Source organism: Hemiscyllium ocellatum, chromosome 50 (genome assembly GCF_020745735.1).
Source record: "Hemiscyllium ocellatum isolate sHemOce1 chromosome 50, sHemOce1.pat.X.cur, whole genome shotgun sequence".
Lineage (NCBI taxonomy): Eukaryota > Metazoa > Chordata > Chondrichthyes > Orectolobiformes > Hemiscylliidae > Hemiscyllium > Hemiscyllium ocellatum.
This window is the reverse complement of record NC_083450.1, coordinates 839805-859685: the sequence shown is the minus strand read 5'-3', so window position 1 is coordinate 859685 and position 19881 is coordinate 839805. Positions and strand designations below refer to the sequence as shown.

Here is a 19881-nt window from a genome sequence, read left to right as displayed (position 1 = left end):
TTGCTGGGTGTGTGATCTGGGTGTGTTTGTTGCTGGGTGTATTTGTTGCTGGGTGTATTTGTTGCTGGGTGTGTGTGTTGCTGGGTGTGTGTGTGTTGCTGGGTGTGTGTGTGTTGCTGGGTGTGTGTGTTGCTGGGTGTGTGTGTTGCTGGTAACGACTACCTGATGTATTGACATCCCTGACTTTGATGAGTATTCGGAGTGTTTCTGTGACACATTATGCCACAATGCCGATGTGTAAAATCTATGGTGGGATCTGCAGTAATATGCAGATACTTAGTTTTATGTGTAGACTCTGGCACGTTGTGGCTTTGAATCTAACAAAAGAAGACAAGGTTTATTTTCCCTGGGGTGTGGGAGTCCAAATGTAGAGAGCATAGATTTCAGGTGAGAGGGGAAACATTTAAAAGGGACCTGAGGGGCAACTGTTTCACACAGAGGGTGGTGTATGTATGGAATGAGCTGCCAGAGGAAGTGGTGGAGGCTGGTGCAATTATAACATTTCCAAAGCATCTGGATGGATATACGATTTAAAGGGATATGTGCCGGGTGCTGGCAGGTGGGACTAGATTAGGTTAGGATATCTGGTCGGCATGGACGAGTTGGACTGATTCCGTGCTGTACATCTCTATGACTCTATAACATTTTCTTCCTCTGACACAGGATACAGCTGACTACATTCGGCCCATCGGGTTCACACTACAGTTTAGTTTGGCTGAACAGCCTGCGGGGCCAATTCTGGATGACGGTTGTGTAACTACAGTTAAAAACTGGGTAAGTCTCTGTTGGACTGTATCGCTCAGATCAACAGGCACAAAGCTTTGTTCTGAAGTTTGCTGAAGTATCCCTGTTTTCAATTTCACACTTTCAGATTCCCTTCTTCAAAGACTGTGGGGATGATGATGAATGTCTGACGGACCTTGCGTTGCAGGCACACTTGGATATTTCAGGATCTAGGCAAGAAAATATTTATTGCCGTTTATTGTCAGTTGTTGGTGCTGGAATCATGAGGTTAAAAATCATTATTTCGAGATGTCGGTTTTGGAATGGGGTGTACAAAGTTAAAAATCACACAACACCAGGTTATAAGAACAAAGAAAATTTACAGCCCAGGAACAGGCCCTTTGGCCCTCTAAGCCTGAGCCGATCCAAATGTACTGTCTAAATCTGTTGGTCAATTCCTAAGCATTTGTAACCCTCTGCTCCCCACCTACTCATGCATTTATCCAGACACACCTTAAATGAATTTACCGTGCCTGCCTCTACCACCTCTGCTGGCAACGTGTTCCAAACACTCACCACCCTCTGTGTGAAGTATTGGCCACGAGTATCCCCCTTAAACTTCCCATCTCTCACCTTGAAAGTGTGACCTCTTGTTATTGAATCCTTCACTCTGGGAAAAAGCTTGTCTCTATCCACCCTGTCTATACCCTTCATGATTTTGTAAATGTCAATCAGGTCCCCCCTCAATCTCCTCTTTTCTGGTGAAAATAAACGTAACCTCCTCAAAACTCTCTTCATAGCTAGCACTTTCCATACCAGGCAACATCCTCATAAACCTTCCCTGCACCCTCTCCAAAGCATCCACATACTTTTGGTAATGTGGCGACCAGAACTGTACACAGTATTCTAAATGCGGCCGAATAGTCCAACAGGTTTAATTGGAAGCACTAGCTTTTGGAGCGTCATTCCATACCCATAGGGAGGGCCTCAACCAGGACCTTGGGCTCATGTCACACTACAAGTGACCAGTATTGCACTATGCACACTATACACACACACACACACTATACACACACACACACACGGACACACGTGTACACAGACACTCACACACACCCCTACAGACACACTCCCACACTCACATATGCAACCCCTCACAGACTTAGACACTCTACAACTGTAGACTGACATACACACACATAAACACTCTCTCTCACACTCATAACACCCCACCCCAGACAGACAGACAGACACACACACACAAACCCACATACGCACATACACATATACGTTTATGGGGTGAATTTGTACTTGCCGAGTTACATTGTACTTTGCTCAAAAACTGCCTGAATCCGTGTAAGACTCTGTTAACTCACTTTTTAGATTAGAATCAGTCTAAACATTATGGCACAGACAGGGAATACAGGGGGCAAACACCTTCAACATTATCTGGCTAACACCAATTGTTACAGTTAACATGAGAATGCAACTTTTAAAGAAAGTTTTGTGATTTACACATTGAAAGAAGTGAAACCATCATGGTATTCGAACAGATGAAAGACTCAACAAACAATCAAGCTATTTTCCAATGTATAATTTCAGTTACATCACACTGTAAACTTTTACCATAAATTCTGTGTCTTACAATTGTGTCCTCCACAACCACCCGATGAAGGAGTGGCGCTCCGAAAAATCATATCGGCTCTGTAATAACTGTTATGTTCCCTCTGAGCCACTCATGATTATCACTTGGAAATATATCACCATTCCTACACTGTTGCTGAGTCACAATCCTGGAACTGCCTCCCTTATGGCATGATGGATCTACCTTCACTGTGTAAACTGTAGCAGTTGAGGAGGGCAGCTCATTACCACCTTCTCAATGGCCACCAGGGAGATATATTTAATGCTGGGTCAATGACCCGCCAGGTCCCATGAGTGAACGTTTAAAAAGCAGTAGGGAGTACAGCTGCTGTCTCCCTAATTCCTCTCCTGATGCAGGTTTCACAGATAACACCTATCTACCAATGAGCCACCTGAATAGCTAACAGGCAAACAAGGAGCAGCAGAAGGTCATTCAGCCCATCAATCCCACCATCCCAAAAGATCATGTCTGATCTGATTGAAACCTCAAATCCCCATTCCCACTTAGCCCTGAAAGCCTTTCATCACCTTGCCTAACAAGAATCTGTCTACCTCTGCCTTTAAAATATTCAAAGACTCTGCTTCCACCCTCCTTTCAGGGAGAAAGTTCCAAAGACCCTTTGAGTCTAGGAGTTGGGACACCATGTTCAGGTTATAGGTGAGGATGTTGGTGGGGCCTCTTCTGGAATACTGTGTCCGGTTCTAGTCTTCATGTTACAGGAAGGATATTATCAAGCTAGAGAGGGATCAGAAGAGATTACCAGGGTGTTGGGAGTGGGGGGGGGGGGGGCGGGTTTGCGTATAAGGACTGGGACTGTTTCCACTGTAGTGTAGGAGGTTTATATAATCATGAGGGGTAGATGTCATGTGAATGGCAGTTGTCTTTTCACTAGTGTAGGGGAGTTCAAGGCCAGGGCACATATTTTTAAAGTGAGAGGGGTAAGATTTAAAAAGAACATAGGGGCAACATTTCTTTTACATAAAGGGTGGTTTGTGTGTGGAATGAAATTCCTGTGATTTTTGAATAGGTGACTGTGATTTTTGAATAGGTGACTGTGATTTTTGAATAGGTGACTGTGATTTTTGGATAGATGACTGTGATTTTTTGAATAGGAGACTGTGATTTTTTGAATAGGAGACTGTGATTTTTTGAATAGGAGACTGTGATTTTTGAATAGGTGACTGATTTTTGAACAGGAGACTGTGATTTTTGAACAGGAGACTGATTTTTGAATGAGAGACTGATTTTTGAATAGGATTCTGTGATTTTTGAATAGGTGACTGTGATTTTTGGATAGGTGACTGATTTTTGGATAGGTGGCTGTGATTTTTAAATAGGTGACTGTGATTTTTGAATAGGAGACTGTGATTTTTTGAATAGGAGACTGTGATTTTTTGAATAGGAGACTGTGATTTTTTGAATAGGAGACTGTGATTTTTGAATAGGTGACTGATTTTTGAATAGGAGACTGTGATTTTTGAACAGGAGACTGATTTTTGAATGAGAGACTGATTTTTGAATAGGATTCTGTGATTTTTGAATAGGTGACTGTGATTTTTGGATAGGTGACTGATTTTTGGATAGGTGGCTGTGATTTTTAAATAGGTGACTGTGATTTTTGAATAGGAGACTGTGATTTTTGAATAGGAGACTGTGATTTTTAAATAGGTGACTGATTTTTAAATAGGAGACTGTGATTTTTAAATAGGTGACTGATTTTTAAATAGGTGACTGTGATTTTTGGATAGGTGACTGTGATTTTTGAATAGGTGACTGTGATTTTTGAATAGGTGACTGATTTTTTGAATAGGTGACTGTGATTTTTTGAATAGGAGACTGATTTTTAAATAGGTGACTGATTTTTGAACAGGAGACTGTGATTTTTTGAATAGGAGACTGAATTTTAAATAGGTGACTGTGATTTTTGAATAGATGACTGTGATTTTTGAACAGGAGACTGTGATTTTTTGAATAGGAGACTGAATTTTAAATAGGTGACTGTGATTTTTTGAATAGGAGACTGTGATTTTTTGAATAAGAGACTGTGATTTTTGAATAGGTGACTGATTTTTGAACAGGAGACTGTGATTTTTTGAATAGGTGACTGTGATTTTTGAATAGGTGACTGTGATTTTTTGAATAGGTGACTGTGATTTTTGAATAGGTGACTGTGATTTTTGAATAGGTGACTGATTTTTTGAATAGGTGACTGTGATTTTTGAATAGATGACTGTGATTTTTGAACAGGAGACTGTGATTTTTTGAATAGGAGACTGAATTTTAAATAGGTGACTGTGATTTTTTGAATAGGAGACTGTGATTTTTGAATAGGTGACTGATTTTTGAACAGGAGACTGTGATTTTTTGAATAGGTGACTGTGATTTTTGAATAGGTGACTGTGATTTTTGAACAGGAGACTGTGATTTTTGAACAGGAGACTGTGATTTTTTGAATAGGTGACTGTGATTTTTGAACAGGAGACTGTGATTTTTGAACAGGAGACTGTGAGTTTACAACAGTGACCCCTAGTTTTAGAATCTTTCAGCAGCAGGGGCATTCTCTCCACATTTGCTTTGCCAAGACCCGTCAGAATCTTATATGTTCCAGTCAAGTCGTTGCTTTCACGACCAAACTCCAGCAGGTTCAAGCCTAGCCTGACCAACCTTTCCTCATAAGACGAATCATCTTCCCCACCCCATTCTTGGCATTAGCCTGGTGAACTCTCACTGAATTGCTTCCAATGTAATTACACCCTTCCTTCAAATAAAGTGGTCAATACTGTACCCAGTGCTCCACGTGTGCACTACCAATGCCCTGTATAGTTGAGGAATAACTTCCCTATTTTCGTATTTCATTCCCTTCACGATCATTGAGAACATTGAATTGTGTTTCCTCATTTTGTGCTGACTGTTGATTGTGAGAGTGTTGGTGAACAGGCTGGCCAATCAGAGCATCGCTGCCTCTAGTCTAGAACACTCTACATCCCAAAGAAACTTCCTGGGGAATGATCAGGAACGGGAACAGGATTGATGCTAACACTCACAACTGACCCGTACCAAGTCTGATCGCAATCTCCAGCTGAGATCAGCTCAGCAGGAATTTAACACCCAGCTTGTATTCTTGCTGAGCTGCACTTACCCATTGGGCTGTCTAGTATTTCTTGAGTTTGTGTATATTTGTCATTTTTCTCATACACTATTTCAGACAAAGTCCTTACATTGTAAAAAGCCATCGGCAGAGGGTGTCGGCAATAGTGATGCTGGAAAACAGGAAAGAAAATGCCTACAATACAAGCCTCAACATCACCTTTTCCAAAAACCTGCTCTTCACCAGTCTCCTTGTGAAGGTAAAACAAACTTACATTCCTCTTTCTCATGTCTTTTGGAGGATTCATTTCATGTGCACTGTGAGCTATTAATAGGTTTGATGGAGTTTAATATAGATAGATGCGAGGTGTTGCATTTTGGAAAGATAAACCAGGGCAGGATTTACATAGTTAGTGGTAGGGTCCTGGGGAGTGTTGTTGAACAGAGACCTAGTGATGCAGGTATATAGTTCCTAGAAAGTAGCATTACAGGTAGACAGGGTGAAGGAGGCACATTTGCTTTCATCAGTCAGAGCACTGAGTACAGGCGTTGGTACATCATTAGATTAGATTAGATTACTTACAGTGTGGAAACAGGCCCTTCGGCCCAACAAGTCCACACCAACCCGCCAAAGCGCAACCCACCCATTCCCCTACACTTACCCCTTTACCTAACACTATGGGCAATTTAGCATGGCCAATTCACCTGACCTGCACATCTTTGGACTGTGAGAGGAAATCGGAGCACCCGGAGGAAACCCACGCAGACATGGGGAAAACGTGCAAACTCCACACAGGCAGTCGCCTGAGTCGGGAATTGAACCCGGGTCTCAGGCACTGTGAGGCAGCAGTGCTAATCACTGTGCCACCGTGTTGCCCATGTTATAGATGTACAAGACACTGGTAAGGCCATGTTTGGAATTGTGCTTTCCCTGTGAAGGAAATTTAAGTAATTCTTCCCACAGTCCAAAGATGAGCAGCTCAAGTGAATTGGCCATACTAAAATGCCCATAGTGTTAGGTGCGTTAGTCAGAGGGAAATGGGTCTGGGTGGGTTACTCTTCGGAGGATCGGTGTGGACTGGTTGGGCCGAAGGGCCTGTTTCCACACTGTAGGGAATCTAATCTAATCTAAACTCCACAGAGGCTGGTCTCCCATCACCAAGACAGTCTGTATTACACATGAACAGTCCCTGACTTTAGTGCTGCCTGTTCAGAGTATCTCTGACATTCCTGACTATATCTGTCAGCTAGGGCTCTCAGATTGGATCAGGTTAACATCCCCAATTAGGGAACTCAGATTCTATGAGTTCCAGCCGGCTGACTTGTTACAATCACTACAGAAGGAAGCTATTAAACTGGAAAGGGAGCAAAATAGATTTACAAAGATGTTACCAAGACTGAATAGGCTGGGACTTTTTTTACCTGGTGCGTAGGAGGCTGAGGGGTGAATTTATAGAGATTTATAAAATCATGAGGAGCATGGATAGGATAAATAGACAAGGTCTTTTCCCTGGGGTGGGGGAGTCCAGAACCAGAGGGCATAGGTTTAAGGTAAGAGGGCAAAATTTAAAAGGGACCTAAGGGGCAACTTTTTCACACAGGGTGGTACGTGTATGGAATGAGTTGCCAGAGGGAGTGGTGGAGGCTGGTACAATTACAACATTTAAAAAGCATTTGGATAGGTACATGGATAGGAAAGGGATATGGGCCAAATGCAGGCTAGTTTTAGCTTAGGAAACTTGGTTGGCATGATCAAGTTGGGCCGAAAGGTCTGGTTCTGTGTCATAGAGTCAGGCAGCACACTGTCACCTCTAAGACATTTGAACAAATGGAAAGCTTCCTTGGAAAAAGATACAAGGGTAATTTTTAGTGAAGGGGAGTCCACTTCACACTGATTAAGCCACATGCAGCTGCAAACCTTGGTTATATAGTTCACAGAGTTTGTGAACTTTTGTTTGTGACGTAAATAGTGCTTCACCATTAAATCCAAGATAAACACTTCTTCCTCAGTCTCCATGCCTGGCTATACCTGACCACAGCACTCTATTCACACTGCTCATCCACTACCTCCCACTTGCGTTCCACCAATAACTCTCCCACTGGCATCAAGAAATCTCCACCAATCCCTGTTTCCTTCCACTCCAGAAAGCTCAAAGAGCCTTCTGCCACTTTCCCCAATTCATTCATTCCCCAAGATTAGCTCTTGTCCCATGTGACTGACTCCACAAAAACTGCTGATGTCATCTACTCCTATCATCAGCTCTTGGAAAGACTGAGCTTTGTTGGGTTCAACAGCAGGAACACTGACGCCAACTTCTGGGTCTCCAGCCCAGAACTGTACCTTAGTGCCTGACGTTTTAACCCCTTTAGCTGAGAGAGAACCAGGTAGCAGACAGCCTTGATGCTGTTCCATCTTCAGCGACTCTGTATCATCATATCATCAACCTCACCCTGTTCCCCTCCATCTGTGTCCTCTCCTAAGATGTGACCTCTAAATGCCTTTGTTGACAACCACCTGACACTTTGTAAGTTTTGGGCTATAATTTAAATTCAAATTCCAACTTTAATTTTTCCATCTGAAAATTTAGTTGGTAAGGCATCAGGAGATGGCCTGGTGAAACAACTCAGGAAATTCAACTCAAATTATAACCAATACTTGCCAAAGCAGGGCAGGGGTTTTATGGGTGTACTGTAGCTCTCACTTTCAGCTTTCAGGGCGCAGGTCCCTGCAACAACTCGAGGGTCTCCTGTTTTCACTTGGACAGTAGGATGATGTTATCTTCAGACTTAGGTGGGGGGGGGGTGCTGGAGAAGAGTGTCAGACAGAGGAGGAGCTGTCAAATGGGAGACAGTCAGAGGGGGAGGTCAGACGGTGTCGGGTGGACTATCAGGTTCAGGGATTCGAACTGGGAAGGGAGTCAAGAGGGGGGAGGGTCAGGCAGGGGACAGTCAGAAGGTGTCAGTCAGATGGGAGGGTTAGATTGGGGAGGTCAGACAGAGAAATGAGGGGAGTATCAGGTTCAGGGGTTAGGGAACAGGAAAGGGAGTCAAATGTGGGGAAGGTCAGGCAAGGGACAGTCAGAGGGGGTAGGGTAGGGTGGTGGGTACAGATGGGTGACGGGGGTGAGGGTTGTACTATGGGAGGGCTAGTCGGGTAGCAGGAGGGACCCTGTTTCCTGTGGTAAATTAATCTTGTGTTGTTTGTTTTTTTTCCCCAGGATGATGCACAGAATAAGGTTGAATGTCTGGTGTTATCGCCACACCACAGGATCTGCAACGTCAGTTTCCCGGTCTTCAGATCTCTGATGCAGGTATTTCCTTCAGATCTCTGATGCAGGTATTTCCTTCAGATCTCTGATGCAGGCTTCGTCTGTCAGGAGGGCGGGTGATGGAGGAACATCCGGCCTTGCATTAGGCATCGGGTGCTCCACATTCCTTCAGATCTCCCCTACAGCTTCTGAGACAGTGACAGAGCAGGAACTCAGAGCTGGACTCTCTCCTGCTCTCAGTCACTAGTGGATCTTGGCAAGGCATTGGCGATAGGGTTCACGTGGATTTTCTACATCACTGCAGGCAGTAGTACCTTAAATCCACTATTTTCCACTGCTGCTGGTCTGAGCTCCCCCAATTGGAGCTGAACTTGGTACAAAGTCAATCACTTGGGCCTTGGGTCCCGAGAAGGAAATTGGTGAACATCCCTCTCCAGATCAATACCAAGTGACTCCTGAAGGAAGGTGCATTCATGTGAACTTGGCTGAGGATAGATTTGATAAAATGCTGCCCTCACAGTTGACTAGCCAATGTGTAATCTCCATGAACATCATGTAGGAAGGAGGTTTACTGAAATCAGGGACTTGAATTCCATTGGAGGAACAGAGACTGCTCTGTCAGGAGAGAAAGTAGAGAAGAGGATTAATAAGGGCATGTTGGAAACTGCACTGAGATGGGAAATGTGTGTTTCATTGGGTTCTCAAGAGAATGGGGCTTCATTACACACCTGTTAAATGAAGCTTTTTCCTTTACTTGCAGGTCTCCTTTCGTATGGAGTTTGAGTTTCATTGTTCACACCTGTTGGATGAAGTGGAGCTCTACATCAGTGTTAGCAGGTCAGATGATGTGAAACCTTCATTGTTTTCTTCCATTATGTCTGTCATAGCTTCAGACTTCCTTCTGCATGTGTTACAAACTGTAGACAGGCAGGTTTAACTGGTCTCAGGAGGAACAGTATTTAAGGCCAGGCTGGATCAGCCACAATCCCCCAGACACAAGGGGCTGATCAGACGATTCCTGGATCTCATGCTGTCACATCTCAAACCAGCACTGCAGCATCGACACAGACAAGACATTGAGCTGGTCCCAGCAAACACTACTCTCTCACCTCTCCGTCTGCTCTCTCCTGACTCACCCCATGACCCCCTCTCCCTGACACTCTCCCTCATTCCCTGACCCTCCGAGTGTCAGACCCTCACTCCCTGACCCTCCGAGTGTCAGACCCTCACTCCCTGACCCTCCAAGTAGCGGGCCCTCATTCCATGACCCTCTGAGAGTTAGACCCTCACTCCCTGACCCTCTGAATATTAGACCCTCACTCCATGACCCTCCGAGTGTCAGACCCTCACTCCCTGACCCTCTGAATATTAGACCTTCACTCCCTGACCAACCAAGTGTCAGACCCTCACTCCCTGACCCTCTGAATATTAGACCTTCACTCCCTGACCAACCAAGTGTCTGACCCTCACTCCCTGACCCTCCGAGTGTCAGACCCTCACTCCCTGACCCTCCAAGTAGTGGGCCCTCACTCCCTGACCCTCCAAGTGTCAGACCCTCACTCCCTGACCCTCCGAGTGTCAGACCCTCACTCCCTGACCCTTCGAGAGTTAGACCCTCACTCCCTGACCCTCCGAGTAGTGGATCTTTATGTTGTCAAGCCTCTAAGCTGCTTTCCTAACTCGCTGTGTTTGTCCCTTGATCTCCCATTGTGCTGTTTCAGCTCTTTATAATGTCTCCTTAGGTAGCTTAGTGTTAAAGCTGTCATCCATTTCATGTTCCGCTGAAGCAGTTATTGAGGTCTTTTCTGTAGGAAGGTTGCTATATAAATGTTTGCTTTTGTTGTAGCTAATGTACTGAATCACGGCTCAGCCTTGTGACCAAGGATTGCATACTGGTTTCTCAGTAGCTGAGGGAGGGATTATTGACGCTGTTAATTTCTTTGCCTCATTCTCTTCTTAGTGCCCTGCAGTGAGCTCTGGAGACACTCTCTCTCTCTCTCTCTCTCTCTCTCTCTGATTCTCTCTCTCTTTCTCTCTCTCTGACCCTCTCTCTCTCTCTCTCACTCTGACTGCATGGAGATGTGCTGAAACCTTGCTCATTGCCTTTTGTGTTTTTAACAGAAGCTCTTGGCCAATGCATCCTATTCACTCCCTCAGTCCCTCTAAAGAGCTGGCTTTGAGGGGCGTTGTAGTTCTGAGGAGAGTAAATACATTAGGTTTGACCTCTGGGTCTGGCTCTGTATCTCTGGGGCTTGAGGGACTCACTCCAGTGTTAACGAAAATGTTTCCACTTTGCAGTGACAGTACAGAGCTGAATGAGACGCTGGATGATAACACCGTGTACCTGTGGACGGCTGTCCAGTATGAAGCAGATCTCCTCCTCACCAGGTAGGAGATTGCCGTTTCCTCACGCTGTTACCATCGTGAGTTAACCCTTCCTGATAATCCGTAACAAAAGAAGCCAATAAGTTGATAGCAGGTAGGACCTCAATACCAGAAACCTGGAGGTGCCACTTCTGTCTCAGATGTTTGCTGATCTCCTGCGTCCTTCTCGTGTGTACGGATTTAATGAGTCCAGCTTTGGTAACTCACTTTCTAGACTGTTCAGTTCCTTCCCCCGTGTTTGAACGTGTCCTTCTTCGTCAGTCGGTCCCTTTGTAAGTGCAGTAACATTTGACTCCTGAAGAAAGCTTCCGAAAGCTGAATTCCAATCCCCCGACAGCCAAAGCTGCTGAGGGTTTCCCATGTTTCTAGGAATCTCACTGCCGCAGTATTTTGATGGCACTGGATGGGGGCCAGTCCTTCTGTAATCTGAAAGAATACTGGAAACCCACAGCAGGTGAGGCAGCCTCTGTAGAGAGAAATATAGATTCTCAACGTCCATGACCTTCCAGCACAACCGTCCCTAAGGGTCACCATCAGAACAGTTCGGTGAATCTTTCTGTTCTTAGTTCAATTCTTCAGCATCTACAGGAGCCCCTTTTCACCGTGCTCTTTAACCTGGAACATAGGGAGAACTAGCCATTTGGATACAGAACTGGCTCAAAGATAGAAGACAGAGGGTGGTGGTGGAGGGTTGATTTTCAGACAGGAGGCCTGTGGCCAGTGGAGTGCCACAAGGATCGGTGCTGGGTCCTCTACTTTTTGTCATTTATATAAATGATTTGGATGTGAACATAAGAGGTACAGTTAGTAGGTTTGCAGAGGTCTGGCTCTGAGACTCAGAAGGGAAAGGGGGAGAGGAGGAGAGCGCTAGTTATAGGAGACTCTCTAGTTAGAAGGACGGACAGGCGGTTCTGTGGACATGGACGAGACTCTCGGATGGTTTGTTGCCTCCCGGGTGCCAGGGTCCGAGACGTCTCGGACCGTGTCTTCAGAATCCTTAAGGGGGAGGGTGTGCAGCCAGAAGTCGTGGTACGCATTGGCACCAACGACATAGGTAGGAAGAGGGGTGGGGAGGTCATTCAGAGCTCAGGGAGTTAGGCTGGAAGCTAAAAGCTAGGACAGACAGAGTCGTCATCTCTGGGTTGTTGCCGGTGCCACGTGACAGTGAGGCAAGGAATAGGGAGAGAGTGCAGTTGAACACGTGGCTGCAAGGATGGTGTAGGAGGGAGGGCTTCAGGTATTTGGACAATTGGACTGCATTCTGGGGAAGGTGGGACCTGTACAAACAGGACGGGTTGCACCTGAACCAGAAGGGCACCAATATCCTGGGGGGTAGGTTTGCTAGCACTCTTCGGGGGGGTTTAAACTAATTTGGCAGGGGGATGGGATCCGGGCTTGTAGTCCAGCAAGTAAGCTAGCTGTTTGTCAGGATGTCCAAGAATGTAGGGAGGCTGTGGAGAAGGTAGCACTGACAGGGAATACTTGCGGACACAGAGATGGGCTCAAGTGCATATACTTCAACGCAAGGAGTATCAGAAATAAGGTGGGTGAACTTAAGGCGTGGATCGGTACCTGGGACTACGATGTTGTGGCCATCACGGAAACATGGATAGATGAGGAACAGGAATGGTTGTTGGAGGTTCCTGGTTACAGATGTTTCAGTAAGATTAGGGAGGGTGGTAAAAAAGGAGGGGGGGTGGCATTGCTAATTAGAAATGGTATAACGGCTGCAGAAAGGAAGTTTGAGGGGGATCTACCTTTGGAGGTAGTATGGGCTGAAGTCAGAAATACGAAAGGAGCAGTCACCTTGTTGGGTGTTTACTATAGGCCCCCCAATAGCAGCAGAGATGTGGAGAAACAGATTGGGAAACAGATTTTGGAAAGGTGCAGAAGCCACAGGGTCGTAGTCATGGGCGACTTTAACTTCCCAAATATTGATTGGAAGCTCTTTAGATCAAGTAGATTGGACGGGGCGGTGTTTGTGCAGTGTGTCCAGGAAACTTTTCTAAATCAGTATGTAGATTGTCCAACCAGAGGGGAGGCCATATTGGATTTGGTACTCGGTAATGAGCCGGGACAAGTGATAGGCTTGTTAGTGGGTGAACATTTTGATGATGGTGACCACAATTCTGTGACTTTCACCTTGGTTATGGAGAGAGATAGGTGTGCACAACAGGGTAGATTTTACAATTGGGGGAAGGGAAATTACGATGCTGTAAGACAGGATTTGAGGAGCATAAGTTGGGAGCATAGGCTGTCAGGGAAGGATGTAGTGGAAATGTGGAACTTTTTCAAGGAGCAGATACGACGTGTCCTTGATATGTATGTACCTGTCAGGCAGGAAAGAAATGGTCGTGTGAGGGAGCCTTGGTTGACGAGGGAGGTTGAATGTCTAGTAAAGAGGAAGAAGGAGGCTTACATAAGGTTGAGGAAACAGGGTTCAGACAGAGCAGTGGAGGGATACAGGATAGCCAGAAGGGACCTGAAGAAAGGGATTAGGAGAGCTAAGAGAGGGCATGAAAAATCCTTGGCGGATAGGATCAAGGATAACCCCAAGGCATTTTATGTGTATGTGAGAAACATGAGAATGACGAGAACGAGGGTAGGTCCGATCAAGGACAGTAGTGGAAGATTGTGTATTGAGTCGGAAGAGATGGGAGAGGTCTTGAATGAGTACTTTTCTTCAGTATTTACGAACGAGAGGGGCCGTATTGTTGAAGAGGAGAGTGTGAAACGGACTGGTAAGCTAGAAGAGATACTTGTTAGGAAGGAAGATGTGTTGGACATTTTGAACAACTTGAGGATAGACAAGTCCCCCGGGCCTGACGGGATATATCCTAGGATTATGTGGGAAGCAAGAGAGGAAATTGCAGAGCCGTTGGCAATGATCTTTTCGTCTTCATTGTCAACGGGGGTGGTACCAGGGGACTGGAGAGTAGCGAATGTTGTGCCCCTGTTCAAAAAAGGGAATAGGGATAACCCCGGGAATTACAGGCCAGTTAGTCTTACTTCGGTGGTAGGCAAAGTAATGGAAAGGGTACTGAGGGACAGGATTTATGAGTATCTGGAAAGACACTGCTTGATTAGGGACAGCCAGCACGGATTTGTGAAGGGTAGGTCTTGCCTTACAAGTCTTATTGAATTCTTTGAGGAGGTGACCAAGCATGTGGATGAGGGTAGAGCAGTGGATGTAGTATACATGGATGTTAGTAAGGCATTTGATAAGGTTCCCCATGGTAGGCTTATGCGGAAAGTCAGGAGGCATGGGATAGAGGGAAATTTGGCCAATTGGATAGAAAACTGGCTAACCGGTCGAAGTCAGAGAGTGGTGGTAGATGGTAAATATTCAGCCTGGAGCCCAGTTACAAGTGGAGTTCCGCAGGGATCAGTTCTGGGTCCTCTGCTGTTTGTAACTTTTATTAATGACTTGGATGAGGGAGTCGAAGGGTGGGTCAGTAAATTTGCAGATGATACGAAGATTGGTGGCGTTGTGGACAGTGAGGAGGGCTGTTGTCGGTTGCAAAGGGACTTAGATATGATGCAGAGCTGGGCTGAGGAGTGGCAGATGGAGTTCAACCCTGCCAAGTGTGAGGTTGTCCATTTTGGAAAAACAAATAAGAATGTGGAATACAGGGTTAACGGTAAGGTTCTTAGTCAGGTGGAGGAACAGAGGGATCTTGGGGTCTATGTACATAGATCTTTGAAAGTTGCCACTCAGGCGGATAGAGCTTGTAAGAAGGCCAATGGTGTATTAGCGCTCATTAGCAGAGGGATTGAATTCAAGAGTCGTGAAGTGATGTTGCAGCTGTACAGGACTTTGGTTAGGCCACATTTGGAGTCCTGTGTGCAGTTCTGGTCGCCTCACTTTAGGAAAGATGTGGAAGCTTTGGAGAGGGTGCAGAGAAGATTTACCAGGATGTTGCCTGGAATGGAGAATAGGTCGTACGAGGATAGGTTGAGAGTACTCGGCCTTTTCTCATTGGAACGGCGAAGGATGAGGGGTGACTTGATAGAGGTTTATAAGATGATCAGAGGAATAGATAGAGTAGACAGTCAGAAACTTTTTCCCCGGGTACAACAGAGTGTTACAAGGGGCCATAAATTTAAGGTGAAGGGTGGAAGGTATAGGGGAGATGTCAGGGGTGGGTTCTTTACCCAGAGAGTGGTGGGGGCATGGAATGCGCTGCCCGTGGGAGTGGTAGAGTCAGAATCATTGGCGACCTTTAAGCGGCAATTGGATAGGTACATGGATGAGTGCTTAATCTAGGATAGATGTTCGGCACAACATCGTGGGCCGAAGGGCCTGTTCAGTGCTGTATTGTTCTATGTTCTATGTTCTATGACACCAAAATTGGAGGTGTAGTGGACAGTGAAGAAGGATCTGGACCAGATGGGCTAATGGGCTGAGAAGTGGCAGATGGAGTTTAATTCAGATAAATGCAAGGTGCTGCATTTTGGGAAAGCAAATCTTCGCAAGACTTATACACTTAGTGGTAAGGTCCTAGGGAGTGTTGCTGAACAAAGAGACCTTGGAGTCCATGTTTATAGCTCCTTGAAAGTGGAGTCACAGGTAGATAGGATAGTGAAGGTGGTGTTTGGTATGCTTTCCTTTATTGGTCAGAGTATTGAGTACAGGAGTTGGGAGGTCATGTTGCGGCTGTACAGGACATTGGTTAGGCCACTGTTGGAATATTGTGTGCAGTTCTGGTCACCTTCCTATCAGAAAGATGTTTGAAACTTGAAAGGGTTCAGAAAAGATTTACAAGGATGTTTCCAGGGTTGGAGGATCTGAGCTACAGGGAGAGGCTGAACAGGCTGGGGCTGTTTTCCCTGGAGCATTGGAGGCTGAGGGGTGACCTTATAGAGGTTTACAAAATGATGAGAAGCATGGATAGAATAAATAGACAAAGTCTTTTCCCTGGGGTTGGGGAGTCTAGAACTAGAGGGCATAGGTTTAGGGTGAGAGGGGAAAGATATAAAAGAAACCTAAGGGGCAACTTTTCCACACAGAGGGTGGTACGTGTATGGAATGAGCTGCCAGAGAATGTGGTGGAGGCTGGTACAATTACAACATTTAAGAGGCATTTGGATGGGTATATGAATAGGAAGGGTTTGGAGGGATATGGGCCGGGTGCTGGCAGATGGGACTAGATTGGGTTGGGATATCTGGTCAGCATGGATGGGTTGGACCGAAGGGTCTGTTTCCATGCTGTACATTCCTATGACTCTAAGACTCTGTGGTTGGAAGTAATGGATGTGTTTGAACTCTCTGCAGTTTGTTCAGGTCCCAGCGTAAACAGCCTAAGGGGATCTCAGCTCACATAGTCGCCCAGACACTCACTCGAAGAGAGACCAGAATAGTAACTGTGCAGGAAAACACAACCAGCAGGGTGTAGTATTGGGAGCTCTGCTGATGCCAGGAATGAAAGGAGGCAGTATAATGGAAGATGTCTTCTGTATTCTAATCTGCACAGGTTCACCAGAAGGCTTCCTGCTTTGAGGAAATACAAATATAAACAAAGATTTCTTTTATTTGGCAATCGGTGATTTGATTGAACTGCAAAACAGCAAATGTGACGCTACTGTTTAAAAAGGGAGGTAGACAAAAGATGGGGAATTATAGACTGGTTAGTTTAACCTCTGTAGTGGGCAAGATGCTTGAGTCTGTTGTCAAAGTAGAAATAGCAAGGCACCTCGATAGATGGCAGAAGCAGCATGGGTTCATGAAGGGCAGGTCATGCTGAACTCATCTTGTGGAAATCTATGAAGACATTACGAGTAAGCTGGACAATGGGGACCCAGTAGATGTGGTGTATCTAGATTTTCTAAAAGGTCTCCAACAAGGTGCTACACAAGAGGCTGCTACATAAGATAAAGATGCAAGGCATTATGGATAAAGTATTATCATGGGTAAAGGATTGTTTAACCAACAGGAAGCAAAGAGTGGGGATAAATGAGTGCTATTCTGGTTGACAATCAGTAACTCGTGGTGTGCCTCAGGGATCAGTGTTGGGACCACAATTGTTCACAATTTATGTAGATGATTTGGAGTTGGGGACCACACGTAGTGTGTCAAAGTTTGTGGATGATACTCAGATGTGCGGCAGAGCAAGGTTTGCAGAGGACTGTGAAACTCTGCAGAGGAATGTAAGTATTTTAAGTGAGTGGGCAACGGTCTGGCAGATGGAAAACAATGTTAATAAATGTGAGGTCATCCATTTTGGTAGGAGTAACAGTAAAAAGGATTATTAGAACTTATAGAACATAGAACTTTACAGTGCAGTACAGGGCCCTCAGCCCCCGATGTTGCACTGAACTGTGGAACTAATCTGAAGTCTATCTGTCCTACACTATTCCATTTTCATCCATATGTTTATCATTTGACCATTTAAGTGCCCTTAAACTTAGCGACTCTACTCCTGTTGCAGGCAGTGTGTTCCATGCCCCTACTATTCTCTGAGTAAAGAAACTACCTCTGATATCTGTCCTATATCTATCATCCCTCAATTTAAAGCTATGTCCCCTTCTGCTACCCATCACCATCTGAGGAAAAAGCCTCTCCCCGTCCACCCTATCTAACCCTCTGATTATCTTATATGTCTCTATTAAGTCATCTCTCAACCTCCTTCTCTCTAACGAAAACAGCCTCAAGTCCCTCAGCCTTTCATCATAAGACCTGTGTCCGTATAAGGCAACATCCTAGTAAATCTCCTCTGCACCCTTTCCAAAGCTTCCACATCCTTGCTAAAATGCAGTGACCAAAACTGTATACAGAGTTTTGTCCAGCTGTAACATGACCTCATGTCTCCAAAACTCAATCCCTCTACTGATAAAAGCAAACACACCATATGCCTTCTTAGCAACCCTGTCAACCTGAGTGGCAACTTGCAGTGATCTATGTACATGGGCACAGAGATCTCTCTGCTTATCTACAATACCAAGAATCTTCCATGAGCCCAGTACTCTGCATTACTGTTACTCCTTCCAAAGTGAATCACCTCACACCTTTCCACATTAAACTCCATTTTCCACCTCTCAGCCCAACTCTGCAGCTTATCTATGTCCCTCTGTAACCTGCAACATCCTTCAGGACTTTTCCACAACTCCACCGACCTTAGTATAATCCACAAATTTAATAACCTATCCTTCTACGCCCTCATCTAGGTCATTTATAAAAATGACAAACAGCAGTGGCCCCAAAAGTAACTAAACTCCAGGATGACTATTTCCCATCAACCACCATCCTCTGTCTTCTTTCAGCTAGCCAATTTCTGACCCAAACCACTAAATCACCCTCAATCCCATGTCTCTGTAGTTTGTGCAATAGCCTACCGTGGGGAACATTATCAAATGCTTTAATGAAGTCCAAATACACTACATCAACCACTTTACCCTCATCCATCCCATGGTCACTTTCTTAAAGAACTCAGTAAGCTTTCTGAGGCACGACCTACCCTTCACAAAATCATGTTGACCATCCCTAATCAACTTATTCCTTTCCAGATGATTATAAATCCTACCTCCTATAACCTTTTCCAATACTTTACCCACAACTGAAGTAAGGCTCACTGATCTATAAATTACCAGAGTGGTCTGTACTCCCCTTCTTGAACAAGGAAACAACATTTACTATCCTCCAGTCTTCTGGCACTATTCCTGTCGACATTGACAACATAAAAGTCAAAGCCAAAGGCTCTGCAATCTCCTCCCCGGCTTCCCAGAGAATCCTGAGATAAATCCCATCTGGCCCAGGGGATTTATCAATTTTCACACTTTCCAGAATTGCTAACACCTCCTCCTTGTGAACCTCAGTCCCATCCAGTCTAGTAGCTTGTATCTCAGTATTCTCCTTGGCAACATTGTCTTTTTTCAGTGTGAATACTGACTTGAATGATAACAAGTTGCAGCATGCTGATTTGCAGAGGGTTCTGGGTGTCCTTGTACATGAATCACAGCAGGTAGGTCTGCAGGCACAACATGTAATTAGGAAGGCAAATGGAATTTTGACCTTCATTGCTAAAGGGGTTGAGTTTAAAAGCAGGGAGGTTATGTTGCTGCTGTATGGGGTGCTGGTGAGGCCACACCTGGAGTTTTGGTCTCCATACTTAAGAAAGGATGTTCTGGCACTAGAGGGGCTGAAGAGGGGGTTCACTGGGTTGATTCTGGAGTTGAGAGGGTTGGCTTATGAGAGACTGAGTAGACTGGGATTATGTTCATCGGAATTTAGAAGAATGAGAGAGGATCTTATAGAAACATATAAACTTATGAAGGGAACAGATAAGATAGAAGCAGAGAGGATACTTCCACTGGCAAGACCACCTCCTGGCACTCTAAAGTCTATCCACCATCTCCAAGGCACAGGTCAGGAGTGTGCGGGAATACTCCCCATCTCCAAGGCACAGGTCAGGAGTGTGATAGAATACTCCCCAGTTGCCTGGATGGGGGCAGCTCCAACAACACTCAAGAAGCTTGACACCATCCAGGACTAAACAGCCGCTTGATTGGCACCATATTCACAAGCATCCTCCCCCACCGACACTCAGTAGTGGCAGTGTGTACTATCTACAAGATGCACTGCAGAAACTCACCAAAGATCCTTAGACAGCACCTTCTAAACCCACGACCACCTCCATCTAGAAGGACAAGGGCAGCAGGTGCTTAGGAACACCACCCCCTGCAAATTCCCCTCCAAGCCACTCACCACCCTGACTTGGAAATACACTGCTGTTCCTTCACAGTCATTGGGTCAAAATCCTGGAACTCCCTCTCTAC

At 45.3% G+C, this 19881-nt stretch overlaps 1 protein-coding gene across 1 annotated transcript in view; it reads left to right on the top strand.

Annotated features, from left to right (window-relative positions):
* itga10 (integrin, alpha 10) overlaps window positions 1–19881 on the top strand; it is a 98837-nt gene that overhangs the window by 59728 nt on the left and 19228 nt on the right. Inside the window, exons 17-22 of the mRNA XM_060820620.1 lie at window positions 664–774; window positions 872–957; window positions 5574–5715; window positions 8674–8766; window positions 9485–9561; window positions 11023–11112. Of these exons, the coding sequence (XP_060676603.1) occupies window positions 664–774; window positions 872–957; window positions 5574–5715; window positions 8674–8766; window positions 9485–9561; window positions 11023–11112 (599 nt within the window). The remainder of the gene's footprint in view (window positions 1–663; window positions 775–871; window positions 958–5573; window positions 5716–8673; window positions 8767–9484; window positions 9562–11022; window positions 11113–19881) is intronic.